Source organism: Ixodes scapularis, unplaced genomic scaffold (assembly GCF_016920785.2).
Source record: "Ixodes scapularis isolate PalLabHiFi unplaced genomic scaffold, ASM1692078v2 PGA_scaffold0__279_contigs__length_252992795, whole genome shotgun sequence".
Classification (NCBI taxonomy): domain Eukaryota; kingdom Metazoa; phylum Arthropoda; class Arachnida; order Ixodida; family Ixodidae; genus Ixodes; species Ixodes scapularis.
In genome coordinates this window covers 11,557,107-11,581,208 of record NW_024609835.1, presented here as the reverse complement: position 1 = coordinate 11,581,208, position 24,102 = coordinate 11,557,107, and the positions used below count along the sequence as shown (strand labels likewise).

The following is a 24,102-nucleotide window of genomic DNA, read 5'->3' as shown; positions in this document are numbered from 1 at the left end:
TGTCGTTCTCAGCTGATAACCCTGACGCCACGTGGCCCGGCGCCACAGGTAGGAACTAGAAAGGACGCCAATGAGCGCGTCTATACAGTATACGAGCCATGGCACGAGCCTCTCGCTTCGGAGTCTGGAATGGCCACTCGGGAGTTCATGGAACGCGAACCTTTTTAATTCCGGAACCTCTGGAAACATTATTTCGAAAATTGCACGCTGTACTGTTCCTCCAAGTACTTGGAACTTTTCTGGGCAGAGGCGCTGAAACAAGGGGTTAAGAAGGGGGCGATTCACCCCCTGCCCAAGTAGCCTAGAAAAAAAAAAAAAAAACATAAAGCGGAAGAAAAAAGAGGGGGCCGGGGGGGGGGGGGGGGGGGGGCGATGGCTTCAGCCATAAGCATTTTAGAAAGGCATAATAAATATATAAAAAAGACACATTCGGGGAAAGGAAATTTCCCTTCTCGACTCTTGAAGGCCACGAGTTGTTTGCAAAGGTACTCGATTTTTTCTTTGTAGCCAGAAGCGGTTTTTGGTATTTTATGCATTAAACGCGTCTCGAAATATTATCGTCCCCTTTCAGGTTTCATGATTCTCCTTCCCCGTCGTGCTCACTGACGCTTTCAACCATGGCCAGACCATTTCTCCCCGTCATTTCTTCCGTGTGCCCGTACCGCGATTAGTGATGATCTGGTTCCCCGATGGAGATCAGTTACACCGCGACATTCATCTTAGGATGCCATAGTCCCTGACAACTTAAGGAGTGGCTGATTATGATCACGCTTCCTGCTTCGTTCGCCGGTCTCTCATGCTGCACAATTATTAGTACTATTAGTTTACGTGGCGATTGTAAGACTAGTCGGGAAGGCTAAAGGTCTTTAGAGCGAACTTCTTAAAAGATGGACGAACCAGCGCACGCATGGGCACGAAATGTCGAGCAGATTCGCCGATTGTTTAAAGGAGTTTCTTTAACGTGCCCGTCTGACAGTGGTCTTGCGGTGTGAGCGACAATAGGGAGTTTTCGTAGATCGTTTTTGCCGTCCCGCAAGGGCCCTCCGGAACCCGCTACGATAGCGGGAACTCCACAGTCAAGGCTATCGGCGTGCCGGCGCAGTATCAACTTCTTCGTTGCGGAACGCTTAGCGGAGGAGGCAGCGCGGTCTACGAAAACTCCCTATTAAGAGGTTCCCCCTCGCGTTAATGGTAACGCAAGTACTCAGCTTATAGCTGGTGGAGCATGATCGAGTATTTTTCGACACTATTTTTACAGCAACAAAATATGAGAACACTCGTTTCAATTTGTCGTTGCTGTTTTTGTCCGGTTTGTGGCAGCTGGTATGTCCCTGAGCAATTGTAACCCAATAGCAGTTTTTTCTTTTTCGATTACTCAGATCACACCAAACGTCGGATTCTATTTATGACAGAACTGTATTCACTGGTTTCACTTTCAAGTTACAGAGCCGAGTAACACTCCATTTCTTTATTCGTCGAAGGTGCACACACAAAGCGATTGCATCGGTGATAAAATAGGACTCAAATAAATGACTCTGCTAACGTTCGTACGGTTTCCTGCAACCATGAGAACACAAACTGATTAGTTTGAACATACGTTAAAGGGAGCAACTCCGCTCAATTCCTAAAAATTTAGGCTTACATGTGATTCCATTTCACAAAGCACTACTAAACAGCTCTACGTCCTCGGATTCGCGAAATGTGGAATATTATTTGTGTAATCTTAATTTAAACATCAGCTGATACCGAAACCGAAACTTCGGTTGCGTCAGGCAACGTTGGTCTCGTGCCGTCAGAGTCATGGCCACGTCACGCCAAACCACGTGGTCTTGTGACGTTCGTGGGGGCGAGGGACAGGACACGCGATGGGGGCAGGTCGCTTCGCATGGCGTGGACGGTGATGGCCCGGGGGAGAGGGGAGAAGACGAAAGAGGAGAAGGGGGCGTCGAAATAGACTGATAAGCGCGCAGGGCAGCGCAAACTAGCGCATCCGCGTTACGGTGATCACGAGGACGCCGCTCAGCCAACACCGGGAGGAGAAACTCATGACGTCATCGTTCAATTTCGCTCTCAGAAGTGAAAACAAACAAAACGTGAGAATGACGTAGTCATGCCTTCGACGCAGTGGCTCAATGTTGGCTGCTCCAACTCCGTCGCATTCACTGCGCTAACGATTGCACCTCACGTCGCACGCTGGAGTTGGCAGAATTCGGCGACTTGGCTGATTTCAAAGTTTGCTGGCTAGTTTATTAAATATATAGACGGAATTAGATCGTAATATTTGACATGGGGTCTTCCTATATGATACTGAAGAGGGCTACATAGTTTTCTAAATATTAAAAATGAAGCGGAGTTGCCCTTTAAAATTTGAAATGTTTCACGTAGTCCTCTTCCTGATTCCGACGGTGATATTCTTGGCGTTGAAAACCCCAAATCCAACGACAAATTCCAGGGGTACCTGGAAAGAACATACAAGTAAGTTTTTATTTTTATTTTACGCGTGTGGTAAACAATAAAAAATAACAAAAAAAAATGTTTTTACCTTTGTGTTTTTTGTACGAACAAATTCGACACCGTGAACGGAATGCAGGAGGGACAACTTGACGGCCTCGAGAGCGAACCTCCTGCCAATGCAGTTCCGAGGTCCCGCTCCAAAGGGAAGGTAGGTGTACGGCCGAATACTGTCAACGTTCTCTTCACTGAACCTGTTGGGAAAATGCCATAAAGAATATGACTCAAATACTGCGATGTAAAGAATTCTAGATCACACAGTGATCGCCGAAATGTACCGCTCTACCCACGTGCAATCTGGACACAACTGGTTCTCAGCAAATATTAACATAATAAAATCTGCGAATAACAGTACCCTCTAAAAACATTTGTGCGTCTACTTTCCCGCACAACACTCGGAAAGCCAATCACCGCAACTTACGGAGGCTGCTCAGCGAATGACGATGTCGAAACATCTGTTTAGACCAAAAAACGCAGTCTGAGTTGTGACATTAAGCAATGCAAAACGCCACGCTTGCATTGTTTAATGTCATAACTCAGACTGCATTTTTCGGTCTAAACATATGTTTCGGCATCGTCATTCGCTGAGCTGCCTCCGTAGGTTGCGGCGATTGGCTCTCCGAGTGCTGTGCGGGAAAGCAGTCGCACGGTTTTTTTTTTTTAAAGTGTAGGTGTACGTTCATGTTTTCTCCGATGCCATGAGTTGCCGTTATACAGTGAAGATATCACCAGAAAAAGATATAAACGAAAGATCACTTTGTTGCACGCACCTGTTTGGGTCAAAAGTTTCTGGGTCGGGAAAGTTCTCCGGGTCGTGATGCATTGCGTAGACGGGTATGGCAACCACGCAGCCTTTTGGAACTTGTATTCCGGTCTCACCCAGAACGTAGTCGCTAGCCGCACATCGCTCCAGCCTGAAACATTGAAGGCGAACGTGCGCGAAGGCCAAAAGCACGCATATATTGAATCGACTGAACATGCGATTGGGAACAGCAAACGAGTACCTCGCTCCGGGGGGGAACATCCTCAGCGATTCTGACACAACCCCATGGAGGTACTTGAGCTTTGAAATGACATCCAGGCTTGGCTCTGGTCCCTTGGTAGAGGTCAAGAAAAAGCAGTACAGTAATTTATCCACCTGAATTCTCTTAAATGAACATAATTTTGTGCGGTAATTGGCACTTGACAGCAATCGAAAAAGAAAACAAGTGGCCAGTTTTAACAAAACAACAAACATAATGCGGTGTTGATTGCTTGACTCCAATTGGGTGTTAAAAATTAATACGAGTTTTTATGTAGATACATCTCAATAAAATTTGCAATGAAGCAGAACCTATATGGTAAGATATTCTGCTGTATCTTTGTATTCTCATCTATGTACACACGATGAGACTTGTTCATTGCCAACTACAGAGGGGGCCTAATTTTAACTAAAGCAGGTTTATTTTTTTAAAAAGAGGCCTCATCTCTACGTGGTGAATGATGTTTATTGGGGCGAAGCTCTGGTGCTGCTGATGATACTGTTTTTATTGTTCATAGGTAGTGGTGATGGTGCTGATTTTTATTTATTGCTCATAGGTAGTGCTGAGTTCCGGGTTGCGTTTCGACTTCATTATTACTGCTTTATGGTCGGTGAAATGCAGAGCCAGTGCTTCTTCTAGCGGATCAGCTTGGATGCGCTAGAAGGTCCATGTCAGAAAGAGAATGTTTGGTATGGATAGCGGTTATATACGCAGTTAAGCATTTTACCGCAGCGCCGTCTCGTCTATAAACGTTGAGCCAATGCATGCAAAGTTTAACGCGATTATATACGCATTTGACCGCAGCGCCCTCTCCTGTATAGACGTTGAGCGGCTACATGCAACGTCTCATTCATGACATCCCCAGTTCTTGAGTTCCTACCACATCTCAGAGCCCCCTACTCGTCCCGCAGTCGTGGCCGAGTGGTTAAGGCGATGCACTAGAAATTCATTGGGGTCTCCCCGCACAGGTTCGAATCCTGTCGTCTGCGCAAACCTTTTTTTCAATTTTTTACGAAGACAGATGGGATGGCAATCGATGTGAGCACGGACGCCGGACAAGGCTAGACCCTAAGGAGCTTCGCTCCTAAAAAAATCTGTGAAAGGCATACTAATGCGATTTGTGCAGGTGAGTTATTGCGGCCAGGGGAACATATTATAGGAGGCTAATTTCCATAATAAATTAAATAATTAACTAACCTTTCTTAATTAGCTTTTTAATAAGTGGAAATAAACGTACGTTTTAAAAAGCAGAAACTTGCTGAGCATCATGGAAAACCACTAAATCAGTCAAGACTCAACTGATTACTTCGTGCTTCCGGGATATTCTCATTTCAACCTAAATAGAAATGATAGGCTAGGCGGTGGTGTTGCTAAGTTGGTAATAAATGAAAGAAATTGTGAGATATTAAAATCGTTCTGCTAAATTACTGATTTTTATGAGGTTGTAACTGTACATTTTAAAAATACGCTGCTCTCCGTTGTATATAGGCCACCGAAATCTCCGGTCATACCGTTTTTTTTTTTAATTTTGCGGATACATTGATCAATTATGTCAATGATAACAATTACAAGGTAATTATGGGTGGTGACTTCAACATTGATATGATTTCGAACTCTGGTCAAAAAATCTCTTTCTCAAATCTTATTGCTTCAAATGGGTTGTCGAATGGTATCACACATCCTACAAGAATAACAAATACGTCATCTTCTATGCTTGATTTGTTCATCACGAACTATGAAAAATCGGTGGTATCATCAGGTGTTCTTTCTACTGATATCAGTGATAATCTTCCCATTTATTTTTGCTTGTACAGTGAGCACTCCCAGAAAAACCGCAGTGACCCTGTTCCAGTGATTAAAGTTCAGTCTATCACCCCTGATCAATCGCGTAGGTTTCGAGAAGAAATTGAAAAGACATCTTGGGAACATATTTTTTCAACAAAATCAACAAATTCCTTAGATAATTTATTCCTCAATACATTTACTGCAATTTATAGTAGACATTTTCCTTTTGTCAACTTCAAAGCATCTAAGAAGTCACGTAGGCCTTGGGTTACGCCAAAGCTACTCTCAATGATACGGGTTAAGACTAATTTATATCAAAATTTTTTACGAACAAAAGAGATTAGCAAGCTTGAAACCTTTAAAAAATACCGCAACAAACTCACAAGTCTGCTAGGAAATGCTAAGCGTGACTACTTCAATAATCTTTTCGATCCGTTAGAAACTAAGAACCCTGACATTATGTGGAAGAAGATACGGTCAGTACAGAATCATAAGCCCTATCAAAACGTGCCCCATGAAATAAGTATAAACTCCATTACAGTAACAGAAGTGAACATGGCAAATGCTTTCAATAAGTTCTTTGTAAATGTTGGTACTTCTGGTGTGTCATCGTCCTGCTTAAACAAAGTTCTAGATTTCATGCCAGTATCGAATACGAAATTGATGTTCTTACTCCCCACGGATGAGTCAGAAGTCTACTCGACCGTCATAAATCTTAAAAATAGCAAAAGCTATATCGACGCCGATAACATTCAGGTAAAACCTATAAAATACGTCATTGATATTATTGCACCATATTTAAGATCCATATACAACCTCGCATTAGGAACAGGCTGTTTTCCCCTAAGAATGAAGCTGTCAAAAATTAGTGTTCTTCATAAAGGCGGTGATAGGCTTGACATCAATACCTATAGGCCCATCTCAATCCTTCCTGTCTTTTCTAAATCACTTGAAAAACTAATACACAATAGACTCATAACACATCTTGATAAGCACGCTTTAATTTCCGATGCGCAATTCGGTTTTCGTAAACATCGATCTACCGAATTGGCTTTATTAAACCAGAAAGAACAAACTGTGAAAGCTTTTGACGAAAGAAAGATGACACTGGGCATCTTTCTTGATTACTCAAAAGCCTTTGATTCCATCGATCATGATATTTTACTTGGCAAATTAGCATTTTTTGGAATAAGAGGCGTAGCATTCGATCTCATAAAATAATACATAAAAAATAGGAATCAATACGTGTCTTTTCTGAATTTTCATTCGGACAGGCTTTCTATCAAATCGGGTGTTCTTCAGGGTAGCATTTTAGGCCCATTTCTATTTATATTATACATAAACGACATTGTGCATATGGCCAAAAGCGATGATGTAAAGCTGATAATTTACGCTGATAATACAAGAATTTTCTTCTCCCATAACAATCTTTGTACTTCCATTGCTACAGTGCATGAAGTGCTAGAACAAATCGCCACCTGGACGCTTAACAACAAATTAAAATTAAACTGTAAAAAGACCAAAGCTATTTTGTTTAGGCCCAAAAATAGGAAAATAAATAATCTACCTCATCTTACAATAAACAATGAAGAAATTGAGTTTGTAGATTGTATTAAAACTCTGGGTGTGTTTTTTTCTTGTGATAGGAGCTGGAATGCACGCATAGACTCTGTGCAAGCAAAACTATCTAAAAATGTAGGCCTACTTACAAAGTTTAAATGTTTACTTCCTACTCGAATAAAATTAACTATATATAATGCATTAATTTGTTCTCACTTAAATTACTGTAACCTGATATGGGGCACCACAACAAAAATTAATCCGAATAAGTTGCATCTATTGCAAAAGAAGGCCGTACGTGCAATTTCAGGAACTCCATTTCTTCATCCCACAAAATCACTATTCAAATCCCTAAATGTCAAAACCGTCGAGCAACTGTATCCTTACAAGCTTCTGTCAACGTATCACAGGGCTCTTCAGCACAATAATGTTCATTTTATTAAACTAACCAACCTAAAACATCGCCTCATCCTACGCAACTTATAAGACAAAATGAACCCTGGATGATTCGCCCAACGCGTACAAATTACCTCAGACGCTCCATTTCGGATTGTCCACCACGTTAAATAGTTTGTACAGAAAGGGTCGACATTTTGAGTCACTATCACATAGGGAATTAAAAGAACTTACTTTTCTATGCGATTTTTGAATACTGTTTATATTTTTCGTTATGAACAGGATGCATTATTTCATGTACGATTGTATCATTGCTTTAAATAGTCGAGTTTTTCTTTCACTGGCCTGCGTATTTTCCGTCTATACGTTTTCAACAAATTGAGTATTGTACAAATCAAGTTTTTGCATTGGTTTGTACTCGTCTCTGTACACTGTGTAGTTGTAGTCCAAATTTTAGTTGTTAAATTGTGTTTGAAGCTGTCGCGAACTGCACGGGGGCTAGGACCCTTGTCCAGCTGCTCTTTAGCAGCTTTTTGTCCCAGTCCCTGTTGTCACGTAAAATGTGGGAACAAATACACTTGATTTCATTTGAAGCACGTGGCGAACGCGGGGTTGCACCCAATATTCCCACTCGTGGAACAGCCAGCTGGTAAAACACCAAGTAGATACATCTGCGCTTTCCCCCCGATCGCTTTGCGCCTGTTGCGCGAGGGGCGACTTTGGTGCATCCCCGTGGTTGGCGCCTGCTTGGAGTCTCGCTGAAATGACTGATTTAGTGCTTTTCGATGACGCTCAGCAAGTTTCTAAGTGAAAGCGTACGTTTATTTCCACTAATTATCGAGTTACTTCGGACATTTTAGTTAATTATTTCATTTGTCGCGAGAATCGGCCCAATATGTTATGTCCCCCCGAACGTATAACTCACCTGGACTGACCGAATTCGTCTACCTTTCAGTGAGGTTATTAAAATAAATCTGTTATTATAGTGGGCGAATGCCAGTTCGAGTCGAAGAGCGCAATGTCATTACCAGCTTTAATACTGTTAAGAAAACCGGTTGTCGTTGCTTCGCTTCCACTGCGAAGGTTATGACTGACGCGGTGCTATTCGATTTGAACCGCTCTTCGCACACCCTTAATGAAAATCAAACACGCTGCAGATTGGCTTTCTACAATTTGCATTACTACGCGAACTTTTCTTTTCATCCTGCACTGTCCACCCCTGCACTGTCAACTAAATAGGAAATATGGACATTATTTTTGAATGAATAAAAACTTAACTAATGGCGCCGACAGTTGCTTTAATACCTTTAATTGAATAAATTACCGGACTATTTTGCGGACTTGAGCGGACTAGTCCTTAGCAGAACATGTGATCGTTCATAAATACTGGAACATGATTTAGGTTATTATAGAAGCTGTCGTTTCTGCATAAATATGCTAGATAAATCTTACATCCTCACCCAATAGTTCCACCGCAGAAAAATAGGTGTGGTGTTTTTAATAATACTTATAAAACTAACAAAAAAAGTTTTAAAAAAATTCGTTGGGGATCATTTGTTTATTTAGGCAGGCATACTGGAGGATTAACCGAATACACATTACACGGTGTCATGAAAGCTCAGGAAGAGCAAATAGTAGAAGTAAAACGTACAGTAAACAACAACCACAATTCAGTAACTAAATATTTGACGAGATGATAGCGACCACGTTATAGAGGCGAAGACGCGTCATCATCTTAGAACACGTATCAGAAACATGATTTTTTTTACAGCGGAGCTGTTAAAGGGTTACTCCGGCGATTTTTTGAGCTACCTCAACTAACCATATTTTCTTACTCGCCGGCCTTTACCCTTTCCGGTATGCTATTTAGTATCGCGAAATTCCTAATAGTTATTGCCAAATCGGCAAATGAAAATTATGCAAAAACCAACATTCAAATATACACGCACTTTTCAGTGCCGTGACGTCAGTGGAAGGCAACTTGCCAGTCGGGCGAGCAGTCTAAAAAATAGAATATGCCAATCATTTGTTCCGTGCTGGAGCGCGGGGACTGGAGCGAGCTTCCAAAGCATTCATTTGACACCATGAAACTGCTTCGAATCAGTTGAGAACAAATTCTACAGTCCAAAGAGTGAACCCCTGCACTTCCACTGACGTCACTTTTTCGTTGTTGCCAGTAGATACTTTCCGTTTGAAAAACACGGTGAGTACCAAAATTGTAAATTCAATAACTTCGTAAAAAAAATTATTTTGACCTAATATTTGGGATACTATTTTGGCGATGTTGTTTGGCGAGCTTAGCAAAATTTCAAGCAAATCGGAGACCATGAAGAAATCGCCGGAGTACCCATTTAAGAGCTAGGTTCCCCAGGATCGTGTCCGTGTATGTTGACACAAACCTACCTGGACAGCTACCGCCATCTATAAGCGACGGCGGCAAGCACACAACCGGTAAGGTTTCCGCCGTCGCTCGTATAGATGGCGGCAACCTTTCCAGCTATCATAGAAGAATGGATAGTTGGGCGCGTTGGTGGGAATTCATCGTAGGAAACGGAGCGAAAAACAGACGACGACGAAGAAGAAGCACACAGTGTATCGAGTAGAGCTCCGCTGGTCTTCACGAGAGTGGAAAGGCATGATTTCTGCTGGAAATGCATGAGACGCCTTACGTGTTGTCTGAAGCAATCATCGGCTTCCTCCCTGAGTTTCGCTTGTGTTTCGGGATGCAGGCTGAGAAGATAGAGAGTAAAAGCGAGCACCCCTGACGTCGTATCTTGGCCAGCAAGAAAGAAGAGAACGCACTGCGCCATGGCCTCATCTTCGGTTAAGGCTGCAAGAGTCCAGGAGCAATACAAATGAGCAAGGACGAGTATCATTCGAAGAGTTATCTATCAGCGATACTAGGGGCCTTTTCTCCCTTTGGCCCATGGGCGCTGCCATCTCTTGTGACGTGGCCGCCGTAAAGTGGCTTCAACTTGTCGCTCCCTAGCTCACCGCCATGGCGTTGGATTGGTGCCTTACTTTGTAAAATGTAGTCCGGTGTCGTTTGCCATCATTTCGCGCACAACATCTGCAGATGTGTTTGTTACACGTTTTGACTATTTTCACCAGACAGGTGTGAGGAAAGGGGAGGGAAGGGAATCAGCGTTATCTCTGGCACACATTGATTGCGTATATGACTAACCGCTCATTCACACTGGAAGCGGATCCGCGTTCGGAAAGCGGTTGCGAACGCGGTTGTATAAAGATCCAGTGCAATTGCGCGCGCACTTGATGTCATCGAGTGCGCGTGCAATCGCACTGCATCTTTATAGACACTTTACATGCGCGCCAGCTTACAGCCGCCATTGCTGACCTTCTCTTGTCTTACCGAGATACTGAGACGCCAAAGAGGGCGTTGAAGAGCTTCCACATAAGGCTATGGCTGTGGAGCAGGACACAGTAGAATCTAAAATAACAATAACAAGTCCTACTGCGGCAACGATTAAGTGATGTAAACAGAATAAGAGGAAACATAAACTGAAGGTCGGTAATGGCGGCGCCCACGCACAGGTGGTGCAAAGCGTCTATACAACCGCGTTCGCAACCGCTTTGCGAACGCGGATCCGCTTCCAGTGTGAATGAGCGGTAAGCCATCATGATTGACAGCCCAATTCCGTATGACAACCCGAATTCGCTCAATCAGGCGGCACATTCGGATTAAATAGCGCAATGTATATTTCGAATCGCCTATTTAGGGTCTTAAGGAAGGTGGGGGAAAAAAAAGTAATAAGCGAAATGAGCAACTATGTGCATTTTCTGAAAGCGCCGACCTTCCGTAAATAAACTTTAAAAATTTTTGGTTTTGGAAATATTGGGGGATAGGTAACGAACGTGTAACTTGCACTTTATCTAATTTTAGGAATAATGATAACGTCAACATCAGGCTGATTTGTGTGTTCGTGAGTTTACACTAAAATATGTTAGACGTTCCTAATCGTTTTTTTTTTTTCGATATCAGCATTTGCTTGATCTGCTTATTTATGAACTTAAAGAAAGTGCACATCGTGTTTGGTTCAATTTCAGCAGTCCTTCGAGTGTTTTAACAATTTTTTTAAGACAGAATTGAATTAATTTATTTGAATTATTTTAACGCATAAATTAATACTAACCCCCTCCCCCCCCCAAAAAAAAAGGAAAAGACGGCACAGACAGTTTGAGTGTGCTGATGGCCCTAATAATGTTACTGCGAAGAGAAGTCGTCTGCATGAAAATCACCCAAGCGTAGCTTTTTCAATGCCGGATAGCGTTAAGTGGCTAGAGTCGCCAAAATGTACAAAGCGCATCTGTTTCAACGAAACATTATCTGTCTACAGAGATTCATGAAATTATGCCTAGCATTCGAATTCAGCCTAACTTGCCGAGGGTGACTTTTCTGACGTCCTTTAATTTAATTTGGCAAATTTTACGCAAATAACACACTTGTCAAACTTCACTTGACGGGCCTGTCACTTATACAATATTGATTATATGACTGCTTAGATTGCCTGCGTTATTATAGGAGACGTTTCCAGCCTCTAAGGTTTAGAAAAAGTTGGTGTCCGCAAAAATCAAACGGTAAGCAGCTAACTTGCGACTTCACGCGTTCTTCGGATTTCAGCAGAATATAATCGGGTTATCGAGCTGCTTTTGATTCCTGTGCATCTATGCATTCATCTCTTCATTAGTTTATTTTTCTGGAAACTAGGGTGAGCGCGGAACGGTCGTAGACAATTAAATCCCTGCGGTGCATAAGTTTCGTCGCCGAAACTGATCGAAATTAAGGACGAGCATGACGACACGCATCATAAAGTTCTAGTAAAAAGTCCACGATTATGACTCGAAACCTCTGCAAAAGTAACTCGGTACCGCTGTCGCATTGGTGGTGTGCTACAACGGGCATATTTGCATCCAAACATTGCGCGAAAATGACTAAGACACCAACAGAGCCGTGAGCGCGCTGAAACTGAAGCCAACCAAATCGAAGCCACGCAATGGCGGTAAGTGCGCCAGCGCCCTCTATCCGCCGGTCGTGTAGCTACTCAGATGAAAAGGCCTATCGTCAGAATAGTATAAGTTTGCCAGGTAGCTGATCGTGCATTTTTTGCGGCTTTGACTGAAACTTAACGAAAAAGGATGGCGCGTGGGACACAAAGGGATCAGCAGAAGCGGTCGTGCGACCGCTTTCAGAACAGGGAACCTTCAAAGCAGAGCTCGACACACACCGATCAGAGCGAGATAGACAATCGGCTCACAGAAAGGGAAATAGAAAATGTAGAAAAAAACATGTTTTGCATTCTCCAAAAATAACCTAAAAAGGAGGCGATGAAGACGGAAAATATTTTTGGGATAAACAAATATCACGGGAGAATGCTGATGACATGAATTTGGGAGCAAAACTGAATACACAACAAAAGGAAAACATGAAAGTAAAGCAAGCACCAACAAAGCGAAAAGTACAGGCACAAATTAACGGGATCAGTAAATATAAAAATGTCCCTCGATAAAGAAACAAAAGAAAACAAAAAACATGTGCGGTCAAAATAACAATTTATGAAAACCTAAAAAATAAAATGGGAAAACATTTTATTCAAATATTTTATCAAATATTCTGATCGACAAAACTTAAGCGGCATGTATTCTAGAACAAGGAATAAACGCAGACCTTTAACTCTTCCAGCAAACGAAGTCTCCGTCTTAATCTCGGAGTCAAGGTTGAAGAGCTTCTCGTCAGCTGATCTGGTTATTTCATCTGTAGCTGCAATGGCTCCTTCTCGCGTATCCATCATAAGTTGCAGGAAATCCTCCCGTCGCTAAGAAAGGGGAAATGAAAAAGAAATAAAAGTGGACTATCTCTACTCACTTTCTCAAAACGCAATGAAAAAAAAAACGAAAAAAGTGTATTGCGAGACATTGGAGGTTAAAATATATACACACGCACTAATCGGGTTTAAAAATAGCAAAGAAGACACGAAAAAATTTGGTCGAAGCTGAAGAAAATACTGCGTCTTGTGTCCTGTTTCATTGGTATCTGGTTTAAAAACCTAAGCTTGTTGGGAAACCATGACGCACTCCTACTACTGGTTTCCCTACGTTACATCTTCAGCGATGGGAGCGGCATTTAACCTTTTGCAGCAGGCAAAATACAGGATCGGAGCAGTCGCTGACATTTTTGGAGCAGATGGCACCATCTGTTAGCACGTCACTTGAAAATGGGATCGCATCGCTATACGAGTTCATATCTGATAATGATTAAGGGCCTCTCTTTGGTACTGAGTTATGTTACTTATTACCTTTTCTAGTAAATATAGAAAGGACGCAAAAGGAACACGCAGCTTTAATTCTTATTAGAAATAAGACTCAAGTCAGAGTAAGTTCCATTTACAATGGGTGTTACAGAAAATGTTGAAAAATGAAGCATAGCCCAACGCTTTAGTTGAGATAAAGCTTTTGTTTCTCTCCATCTTCTAGACTCGGTAGTTCATCTAGCCTGTAAATATAATCCCCATAAAATGACGGCGAAAGTTAGCATATCGGATAAAACATTTACCGATAAAATACTTCCCACAAAGCTTTATGAACACCGAACTCGAGACATAACTATCCTGAACTGCAAGAACAACCACCCACAAAAAAATATTAAAACCTTTAGTTTCCTCTTAAAAGGAACACCACGCTTTAGCGGCGTTCGCACCAAGGTAGAGTCAAGTTCGCTGCCCTTTCGATCATCTGCTGCACGGGAACTACCTTGACTACCGCAACTATTCAAATATCGAAAAGCGTTTTTTTTTTTCCTTCGTTCTCGGCAACCTTTTAAGATTAGCGGTCAACCTACAGTGAATACAAAAAATGCTAAGACTGAGCACAATTTGCGAGCCCATCGCACTAAAGCTGCCCCACGTCAGCCGCTGCTCTTAGCACCCCGCATTGCAAAGCGGTGGAGCTTGAGGCGCTGATGTAAGGCCGTGAAGGTTCACGCAAGCGGCGCAAGTGCCACGGTACACTGGAACCACGGCATGGAGGCAGGTAGCAGACGTGATTTTCAAGTCGCCTGCAGTGAAACACTGGTTCTGTCTTACTACAGTGGCCAACTATTTCCAACATTTTTCTCTCGAGCCCCGAACATCTCCGACATCGTCTGAAAATGAAAGCGATGAGCTGTCGGGACGCAGGCGACGCTACGAGTCGAAGCGCCATTTCGTCTGCTTCTTGCACAGGGGTTGTGAATCGGTCAAAACGTCCAGCTCTTCTGGGCTGATATCGAAACCAATAGTGGGCAGACCTCGAGGCCTCGAACACTGAGGTCTGTCCACTATCCTTCCAATCAAAGCCAATCAGAGATCGGCGTCCTTATGACGTCACCGCAAGCCCTCCGGATAAGGAGTTTTCGCAGACCGCGTTTCCGCCTCCTGAACGAAGAAGCCGCTGCTGCGCCTGCGCGCCGACGGCCTTCGCTGTCGAGTTTCGGCTAGCTAGCCGGTTGCGGAGGGCGTTGCGGGACGGCCAAAACGATCGACGAAAACTCCCGAATAGAACCGATGAAACAGAATGAAAGTGCGACATTGCACAGGTCGAATTGTACACGCGCTTTGGTCGGCTAAAGCCGCTGAAACAATCGAGCGCAGCGAATGCCCCTAGATTGGCGCTTTTAGTATGTGTGTCTTAGTGGCCGTTTCAGTCTTCGACTGTACTTTGACATAAGAAACAAACTATACGCTATAAACGCCATGAAGTGGGACCGGACATTTCATCGAACGCCGTTTCGTCGAACGCCGTTTCATCGAAGCCGTTTCATCGAATGCCGTTTCATCGAACGCCGTTTCATCGAACACCGTTTCATCGAAGCCGTTTCATCGAAGGCCGTTTTATCGAACGCCAGGGTGACATTCCCGCTTCCTGAAGCTGGTCGGAGGTGCCCATCCGGGGTTCTGGAAGTATTTGGCTTGCATCGCCGCAGAACATCAACTGACGGAAGACAAGCTGGACGCGATGCTGAGTTCCCAAGAGCCTCCTCGCCAGAAGAAGGCCATAGCGGCAAGAAATGGGAAGGTCCGCCTTTTTTATGAGAACCGACGGAGCATGGCTGTGGGGGACTTTTTGAGAGCAATTGCTCATCATTTGAAACGGCGAATGGCTGTCGCACGAACACATGACCCCCTTAAAGTTTTAAAATAACATTTGAAGTGACGTACTTACTTTTGACTTCATTAAATCTTAAAACTAAAAAAAAAAAAAAAAATTTTTCGTTGTAGTTTTATAAATAGCACCTCAGCTTTAGCTACTGCAAGCTTCGGGCAGTAAAAAAGTATCAATAGCAAGACATGAGAGGCTAGGAGGCTCACATGGCTTAAGTTGTTGCGCCTGCACAAAACCTAAGTGTCTTCTGGCCTCCATGAGTTGGAGTGCGCTCTTACCGGGAGTGCGACTTTTTATTCATTTGTTACAACACCCTCAAGGCTCATCGAGTAATACAGAAGGGGTGAACAGATACGCACAATGTGCGAAACAAACATAAAAATGGGTACAAATATCCTCATGGGTTACTTGCATCAAAATAAATTGCATCAGCTACAAGTTTGGACATCAAAAAACCTGAAGATGAAATGGGAGAATGACACGAAAATGCACTCGATCCGTGCATAAAAGAGCATCTTTCACATTTTTTATATAAAAGACATTCGATGAAACGGCCGTCAGCAATTCGATGAAACGGCTTTCGATGAAACGGCGTTCGATGAAACGTCCATTTTTTCGATGAAACGGTGTTCGACGAAACGGCGTTCAATGAAATGTCCGGGAACCGCCATGAAGTACTTATTTGTGCCATTTTCGTTTCCTCCTACTTCTATCAATATTAAAACCGACCAACAATAACTTGCGTTATATACATATCTTTTGCTCTGTTTGAGCCCACCTCGGCGCACGCGAGGCGCAATTCTTAACAAAAATTGCATTTTGGCGCAAGATGTGGCAGACTTTCGGTCATGGCGCAGTTTGGCGCAGATGGCGCAGCATTTCGATTACTGCATCTTCCTTTTTTGCCTGTTTCATTTACAGACTTATTTTGTTGCGCCTTAGTTCAGTTGGCATGTTTTCTTTTTTGTTTTCTTTTTCTGGATCAAGCAAATCTTCCATCGTACACCGGAGACACGGAAAAATAAAAAAACGGACAAAACAACAACAAGTCTCAAACACAGCTTCTAGTTTATTTATGTTGTACAACATAAATTGGAAAGCTTAACCCCCTTTTCGGGTGGTCGTCAGGGTTGCCTAAAGAAACACCAAAACCCTGATTTAACTTGTCAGGTTGGAGTGGTATACGACATTCCGTTGCGGTGTGGACTGTCTTATGTAGGGCAAACTGGTCGCTGTTTGGATGAAAGGTTGCTAGAACATAAAAGGGCGGTAAAAGACAAAGCGCAGCATTCAGAAATAGCTAAACATGTTGTAGACTGCAATCACTCTCAGCCTGAGTGGGGGGATACCCAGGTATTGCATAAAGAGAAAGAAAATGGTAGGAGAGTTGTGAGGGAGACTTCGTGTATTTTGGCGCGTGGCAAATGTGTCAGACACGTCCTTGGCTTTCGGTAGTGAACTAAAACGCTTTCTAGGTCTCTATTTTTTTTTCTTTTTTTTTTTTTTTTTTTGGAGGGGGGTTTGAACGTTAATTCCGTGTCTGTTTGATAGGTCTGTTATCGGTTGTAACTGGTCCTTTCCGAAATTTTTTTTTTTTGGGGGGGGGGGGGGGGGCGGGGAGGGGGGGGGGGCGTGTTTGCAACGTTAGCAGGGTTTGTTTGAGTGCCTGTTATCATGGATTTGAAAGGAGGTCGTCTGGGTCAGTTTTTGGTTGGTATGGAAGGAAGGGAGGTAGCATGTGTCATTGGTTCAGTTTGAGATGTCGTTGATAAAGTGGAGAGGAGGTCTGTCGACCTTTGGAGAGGAGGGTTGTGGTGTATATATAAGAGCGGAGGTGTTCAAATAAACTAGAAGCTGTGTTTGAGACTTGTTGTTGCTTTGTCCGTTTTTTTTTTTTTTATCTTTCCGTGTCTCCGGTTTACGATGGAAGTTCTTCACCAGCTCGCCTGTGCTTTCACCCTTTCTTCAAGCAAATCGCCTAACATGTTTTCAAAAATGTAGAGCTGAAAAATTGATGTCATAAAAATGATTCGTTTTTTTTTTTTTTTTTTTTTTTTGTAATAACGGTTAAATCATTTTTTACTGGACCTCAAAGCAAAATAAATAACGCTTGCATTTTGAGACAGACCACTCCTAAATAATGATATAATGACAGCTCTTAGGCCAGGGTGACCCGGCCTAAGAGCTGCAAACAAAACCACGAAACTTCCAAGAGCCGCGGGGGATGTCAAACTTTTGTCTAGAGCAATAAACGTAACTGAAACTTTTTTCAATCCATCCGAGTCAGAAGCGGTTGTACTGTACGTAAGGTGACGTAGCAGCACAAGACTACCAAACCGTAATCTGTCTTTCTATTTACCACGCGTTCCATTTCTCTTTTTCGGGAAGTGCTCGTATGACCGGGAGAAAGAGGGCGTGGAAGCGGGGGGGGGGGGGGGGGGGGGGGTAGGGGAGGGAGCCGCACTTTAACACGCAAAGATCCCCAGCTTGGTCACCCCTGGTCTATAGTCAAAAGTTATACCACAACCATTTATTTTTACTCGTAGCCATTTTATACATAATCGAAGCTAATATAGGCAGCATATTTGTAGCCAACGTGGCCTTTGCGACGCCTAGCTTACTATAGGATGTATCCGGCGAGTGAATACCTTCCATTTGTAGCATCATTTCCAATTCTATAAAAGGTGCCTCTCCGAGTGCCAGTCAGCGTGCCGTCAATCGAGGCGAGCATCCCTGCTGCGGTTGTAGCACGATTCCCCCGATGTCCTTTGCCCCGTCCCAAATGCCCCGTGCCGTTTCCCCCGGGTGTCGAAATCCCCGTCTCGCTCCCCCGCGTGCGAATAGAGAGTTTTCGTAGACCGCGTTGCCTCCTCCGCTAAGCGTTCCGCAACGAAGAAGTTGCTACTGCGCCTGCGCGCCGATAGCCTTGACTGTGGAGTTCCCGCTATCGTAGCGGGTTGCGGAGGGCCTTGCGGGACGGCGAAAACGATCTACGAAAACTCCCTAATATCCCCGTGCCCATTCGCCCGCTGTGCCCGTGTGGACGGTTCGGCTACGTGTTTTGCGGTGCGCGGACATTTTGGTGCACGGATTGGTACGCGTTTTCAGTGGAATACACGTCGGCGCGCGGACTTTTCGGCGCACGGAATATCCGATGCGTGTTCAATTGAACGCGTACTTTTTCATCGGTTATTACTAAAATATGGGGTGCTATTTCATCACCTTCCTTTTCATCTTCTGCACATTACTTTTTCGCATTTGTTAATGCACTAGCAGAGGTGCATTCGTTAATGCACCTCTGCTACTAGTCGACCTGCATCTTGACCTTGACCGGGAAACATTCACTGTGGAAAATACCGTAAAAGTGTCGAATTACTCGACCTCAACATCCTAGATTGCAATGTTATCACCGCTTCCAGAAATCACCAAACGTTCTCAGGTTTTTTTTTTTTGTGTGTGTGTGTGTGTGTGTGTGTGTGTGTGTGTGTGTGTGTGTGTGTGTGTGTGTGTGTGTGTGTGTGTGTGTGTGTGCTCCCGTGCGTGTGTGTGTGTGTGTGTGTGCTCCCGTGCGTGTGTGTGTGTATGTGTGTGCGGATGAACTCAGAATGAGTAGATGTGTTGTTAGCTTTCCGTTTTGCCCTTCGTCTTGTAAAGGAGTACGCAAACTGGCGCTGTGGCCGTGGCGAGCCGGAAGAAGTTCATGGCAAAGCAGGGGAGACTTCACTCCTCGCCACGACTCGTTCCGGCAAGCTACGGCGTCCCGTCCCGTGCCGTGTTCCATGACGAAACCACTGGATTACGCCAATAACATTCGCGAGCGGGGTGGAGAGGAGGTCAAGGCTACGGCAAGGCGTTAAGGCCCTGTCACACACAGACAACCGTTGGACAACTCTGTCGGGCAACACCAGCAAATCGTGTTGCCGGGGACCCTGTCACACCGCGGCAACAACAGTCGGGCAACATGTTGCTGCTGCCCGGCAACCGTGTTAACCGATTTGTTCTCCGACCACCCTGACACACCGCGCTGACGGCGGGGAAAACACGGGGAACATTCCGCCATCTTGATTGTTTACCTTCGCTCGTGTGTGGCGCGGCGTCGCTGGAAATGCGACTCTACAAAGTGCTAGTGCGTTCGTTCGAAGGGCCGGAAATTACTACGGGACGACATCAACCAGTGATTGCGATTAGAAAACTTGACACGGGGAGCATTTCCCACAATTTCTATTTTAATAAGGTGTTGTTCATTCGCTGACAAAGCAGATAGCCCTAACCGAGGAAAGTGAGATCGCTAACGTAAAGGACCCATGAAACGATTTTCGTACTTCCGGCCCAATAAGATGGCGTTTGGGGATGCCCCTGAACTTATACAATGTTTCGCGGTCACGTGCGCATGACGCGCCGCGGGGTACGTGGCTTCCGGTCTTGTCCTCTCCTTTGCACTGTGGGCGTTGCTACAGCGACAGCAGACCCTCCCCCCCTCTCCCCATTAAAAGGCTGCTAAGACCGGCCATTTTGACGGTGTGGAATGCACGTTGCAAAAGAACCCTGGAAGCTCGCCATCAGCACGCGCTCAGCAGTCGCACACACTGCTATGGCCGCCAGTGAATACCTCCTATACTCTGTTTCACCTTGTGTTGTACCGCAGGAAAGGCTACAAGCGCAAGCTCCTTGCTCTAGGGCACACCTCGGCGGCACAAGCGGCACGCTACGAGCTCCCCCTTACACAAACGGTTCTCAACATTTTTTTTAAATTTTTTAGACTTCTTATTGACTTTCCGCGATCCTACTGAATTCCTTTATAAACACACTTTGTTTTGACTATTGTAAAAAAACTTTCAAACAAAAAAATATTGAATTTTTTTGTAGACTTATTTATAAAAAATTAAAAGGAACTTGTAAAGACGTTTTTCTGCCGGCTATTTTCTAAAAAAATTCAAAAGGAAAAAAATAGATTCTGTTTTGTAGACTTCTTTTGTAGGTTATTTTCTAAAAAGTAAAAAGAACTTATTGACATTATTGCTTTATATTATTTTATATAAAGATACATTTTTTTATTATTTAATTTGGTCTGCGGTCGTGTGCGGAATCCGATATCATGTTTTTTTTTTGTTTTTTTTTACTTTTTATTGAAAATATGTTGACTTCTTGTTCACTCTGATTACTTTCTTTTGACTGACATGACAACCTGTTGACATGGTCAACAGAAAGTTTGTTGATTTTGTGTTGAAACTTTTTTATGATTTTCTTCTGCCTGAGTCAAAAGAAAAGCTATTGACTTTCCATTAACTCTACGTTGGATCTTTCTCTGTTGACTTCCTGTTGAAAGTGTTATCAGAAATAGTACAGACGTTCTGTTTACTTCGTGTTTAAATTATTCAGTTGACTTTGTAGCCAGTGTCAAAAGAAAAGCTATAAACTTTCTGTTGACTTGTTGACTTTTTATTGAACATAATACATCTTGGCTAAATGTCAAGTCACTAAGTTTCTCAATAGTCTCTGACAAGTTGAGAACCGTAGGGAGGAGCTTCCGTTCTCCTGCCTCCAGCGCGAGCTTTCTATCCTTGACAACTCTTCGACGTCTCGCGCCCCTCCAGGTCGACCGCGCAGTCAAAGCACGACGGAAGGCATGGGGCGCGTGCTGGAGGCCAGGCGTTCGAAAAACACGTTCAGCCGTTCTCACTTTGTAGATGACTATCGTGGCATTATTGATCCTATTGAACTAGTAAAGAAGAGCAAAATAACTATTTTAAAGTGGAGCAACCGCCTTGACTGGCTTCGCCCTGAGTGGTGATATGCAGAGAAGCGATAACATTTGTTCTATGAGCCGTTTTTGTGGATGTTGTTTTAGCGACTACACGAAATTATTATTAGTTGTACCAATGCTTTTTAGTAAGAGATATAAGTCCACGAACTTCGAAACACTGTCTTCCCTTTGACAGACTTTCGAGAAGGAGAACGGAGACCTGGAAACTTAGTAAGTGCTGAGGTGGTCACCGGCCAAATGATATGTAGGCTATAACGCTTCGATATGTAGGCTATATAAGGCTCTGGTGCTGTCAACAGGACTGTGTTTCTGGTGTTGAGTGCTTGATGCTGTTTTTGTAGTTTACATTGCTTATTCGTGGGATGTGTTTGTACCAAAAAGACACTATTTCCTAACGAAATTCAAAGATATATTTAAAAAATTGAGTGTTTTTTTAAACGTTAATCTGCGGTCTCGTCACAAGGAATTCAACAAAATTTATGTAAGAAGGAATTCAAAAGAATGTATGTAAGAAGGAATTCTAAAAACATTAAGTGGCCAATTTTAATTAGGAATTAAATAAGTTGTCAAAAGAAAGTCTAAAAAACATAAAAAAACTTTTAAAAGAAATTCGACTCCAAAAAATTTTCAACAAAAATTCAAAAGAATTTAACTACACATTTTTGTAAGGGCGCGCTTCTAGCCTTCGCCGCGATACAACATAAGGTGCTACGGAGTATAGTTGCAGGCAGGCGAACCTAGGGTGCCTTCATGTGCGCTTTGCTTGAGGCCGGTTCACACATGCAGCGAAGCGCAGCGCTTCTCACGTGTCATCCGCTACTTATCGTCTGCCGTGAGCAACAGTTTCGACAGTGGAATACCAAGCTGGTAGACGCTGCCGTCAGCACGCGCCTAGCGCGAGGTCAGCGCTACGCTTGTAGCGCTCCGCTGCATGTGTGAACACGCCTTTACCCCCCATTCACACTGGAAGCGGATCCGCGTTCGCGAAGCGGTTGCGAAAGCGGTTGTATAAAGATCCAGTGCAATTGCACGCGCATTTGATGTCATCGTGTGCGCGTGCAATTGTACTGAATCCTTATACAACCGCGTTCGCAACCGCCTTGCGAACGCGGATCCGCTTCCAGTGTGAATGAGCCAGTGGAGATACCTGGCCATTTTGTTCTCCCACTTTTTCATTTATTTTTTGTTCAGAAGCGCGTGAAAGAGCGTGTCCCTGCACGCGTCTGTAACGCTGACTGTGCTATGGCGACATTTTGTTTTTGTCGATTTCTTCGTATTTTCCCCGTGAGCGCGTGTTCTCGGCATCGGGTACTACAAAGGGTGGCATCACTCTAAACCGAAGACCATTGAGGCGCCCTAGGCGAACCAGGCGCACGAGAAAGAAAACGAACCTCGCAGCTGCCGAAACGTGGTTTTTATATCGCGTTGATCCCGCCGCTCGTCCGGTAGCAGCCAGCCAACGTTGCAAGGCAGCGGAGCAGCGGGGATGCTTTGGCTTATTCCGGAGAGACTGAACAAGAATATAAAACTTTCGATTCATTTGCTTACGTTGAACGAAATCATTTCTAAACGTTGCCATTAAACTGAGAATATACTCGTTCAAAAGAGATCTCAGTAACCGCACCCGTCGTGACGTCACAAAGTTAGTTCCTATGGCCGCCATGCGTGAAGTCAAGTCAACAAATTGTTCCTTTTTGCTTCTGCGGTTCCGCAGCGCATTCGCGACATTTCGAGAGAAGTGGTCGTGTTTTATGGTCCTTGCGCTAAAGTAAACAAAAAAAGTAGGCTGCACGTTCTCTCGATGTTAAAATCGTTCATGGGCCATTGATGTTCGGGATTTACGCCACCGATTGAAGTATTTCTTGCGGGCTATTGCTTTCATGCGGTTCCTATTCCTACTGTAAAAACGAGTTAACACAGTCAGTACCCCAGAGCGTCTTTTGAAGCGTGGAGTTGAGCTGAACTGACAGTGCTTAAAACTGCAAAACCGACAAGATCAGTCTTCGTAACAATCGGTGGAATAAATATTTTTCAACGCTGTCTATTTGCCTACAGCCTGCTAGTGATGGCTTCATTCCCTAAGATGTCCTGGGTATTTTTGAAACAAATCAGGTGTCTGGTAGCGGCTGTTCCAAAGTTCCAAATATCAACAATCATGATCAAAGTCGTCGTTTTAATGCTTCGATTTTATAATCTTTGCTTTCCTGGATTTTTTTTACTATTATACTTTATCAGTAGATGAGTAGGTATGCCATTTTATTTCACAAACAGTAATGTGAGGTGGTCTCTCGGCAGTTCTTATTTCCGTCTGAACGTTCACGACCGTAGCTGTGACCATTTCGAATATCGATATCCGTAATTCCACAGTAAAAAGGTTCATCAAATTCTTCTAGCTGCACGCCAGCCTTAATTATTCTTAAATAACGTTTTAGGAGCCTTTTATTTGAGTAAGACGTTATTGATAGTGGACCAGCTCCGCCATCGAAGCTATCTGTGTTGTCGTGTTGCCGGTTCTAAATTCACTCAGCCAGCGATCAGGGCAACGCACGTTGTCCAACACAAGTTGCTGCAATTTTTGTTGCCGAAAGCTGTCATACCGAGACAACATTTTCGTTGTCGTCCATGTTGCGCTACTCTTGCCCCGATGCGATAGTTTCGTCGGACAACACGGGGGCGAGCAACAAGTTGCCCGAGTGTTGGACTACGTGTTGGGTTGCTATTGCCGTCGTGTTGCCTCAGTGTGACAGGGCGTTAAAGGCCCGTTCCCACACTTGAGACCACTCAGAACTGAGTACCTTGGAATATATCTCTTACGACGAGAGGACACACTGGCGCCATCTGTTGGGTAGCAGTGTAAACTTGGCGGTCCGGCATATCTCCTATTTCTCTCGCGCATTATCCTTTCATTAT

General features: G+C 43.9%; 1 protein-coding gene across 1 annotated transcript in view; it reads right to left on the bottom strand.

Annotated features, from left to right (window-relative positions):
• Positions 1-2,345: 2,345 nt before the first annotated feature.
• The window catches only part of LOC120846874 (cytochrome P450 3A24-like), a 65,718-nt gene continuing 43,961 nt past the window's right edge, over positions 2,346-24,102 (bottom strand). Inside the window, exons 8-13 of the mRNA XM_040503978.2 lie at positions 12,958-13,105; positions 9,944-10,104; positions 3,516-3,607; positions 3,282-3,425; positions 2,543-2,705; positions 2,346-2,458 (exon numbers count right to left, since the gene is read on the bottom strand). Of these exons, the coding sequence (XP_040359912.2) occupies positions 2,378-2,458; positions 2,543-2,705; positions 3,282-3,425; positions 3,516-3,607; positions 9,944-10,104; positions 12,958-13,105 (789 nt within the window). The 3' untranslated portion in view covers positions 2,346-2,377. The remainder of the gene's footprint in view (positions 2,459-2,542; positions 2,706-3,281; positions 3,426-3,515; positions 3,608-9,943; positions 10,105-12,957; positions 13,106-24,102) is intronic.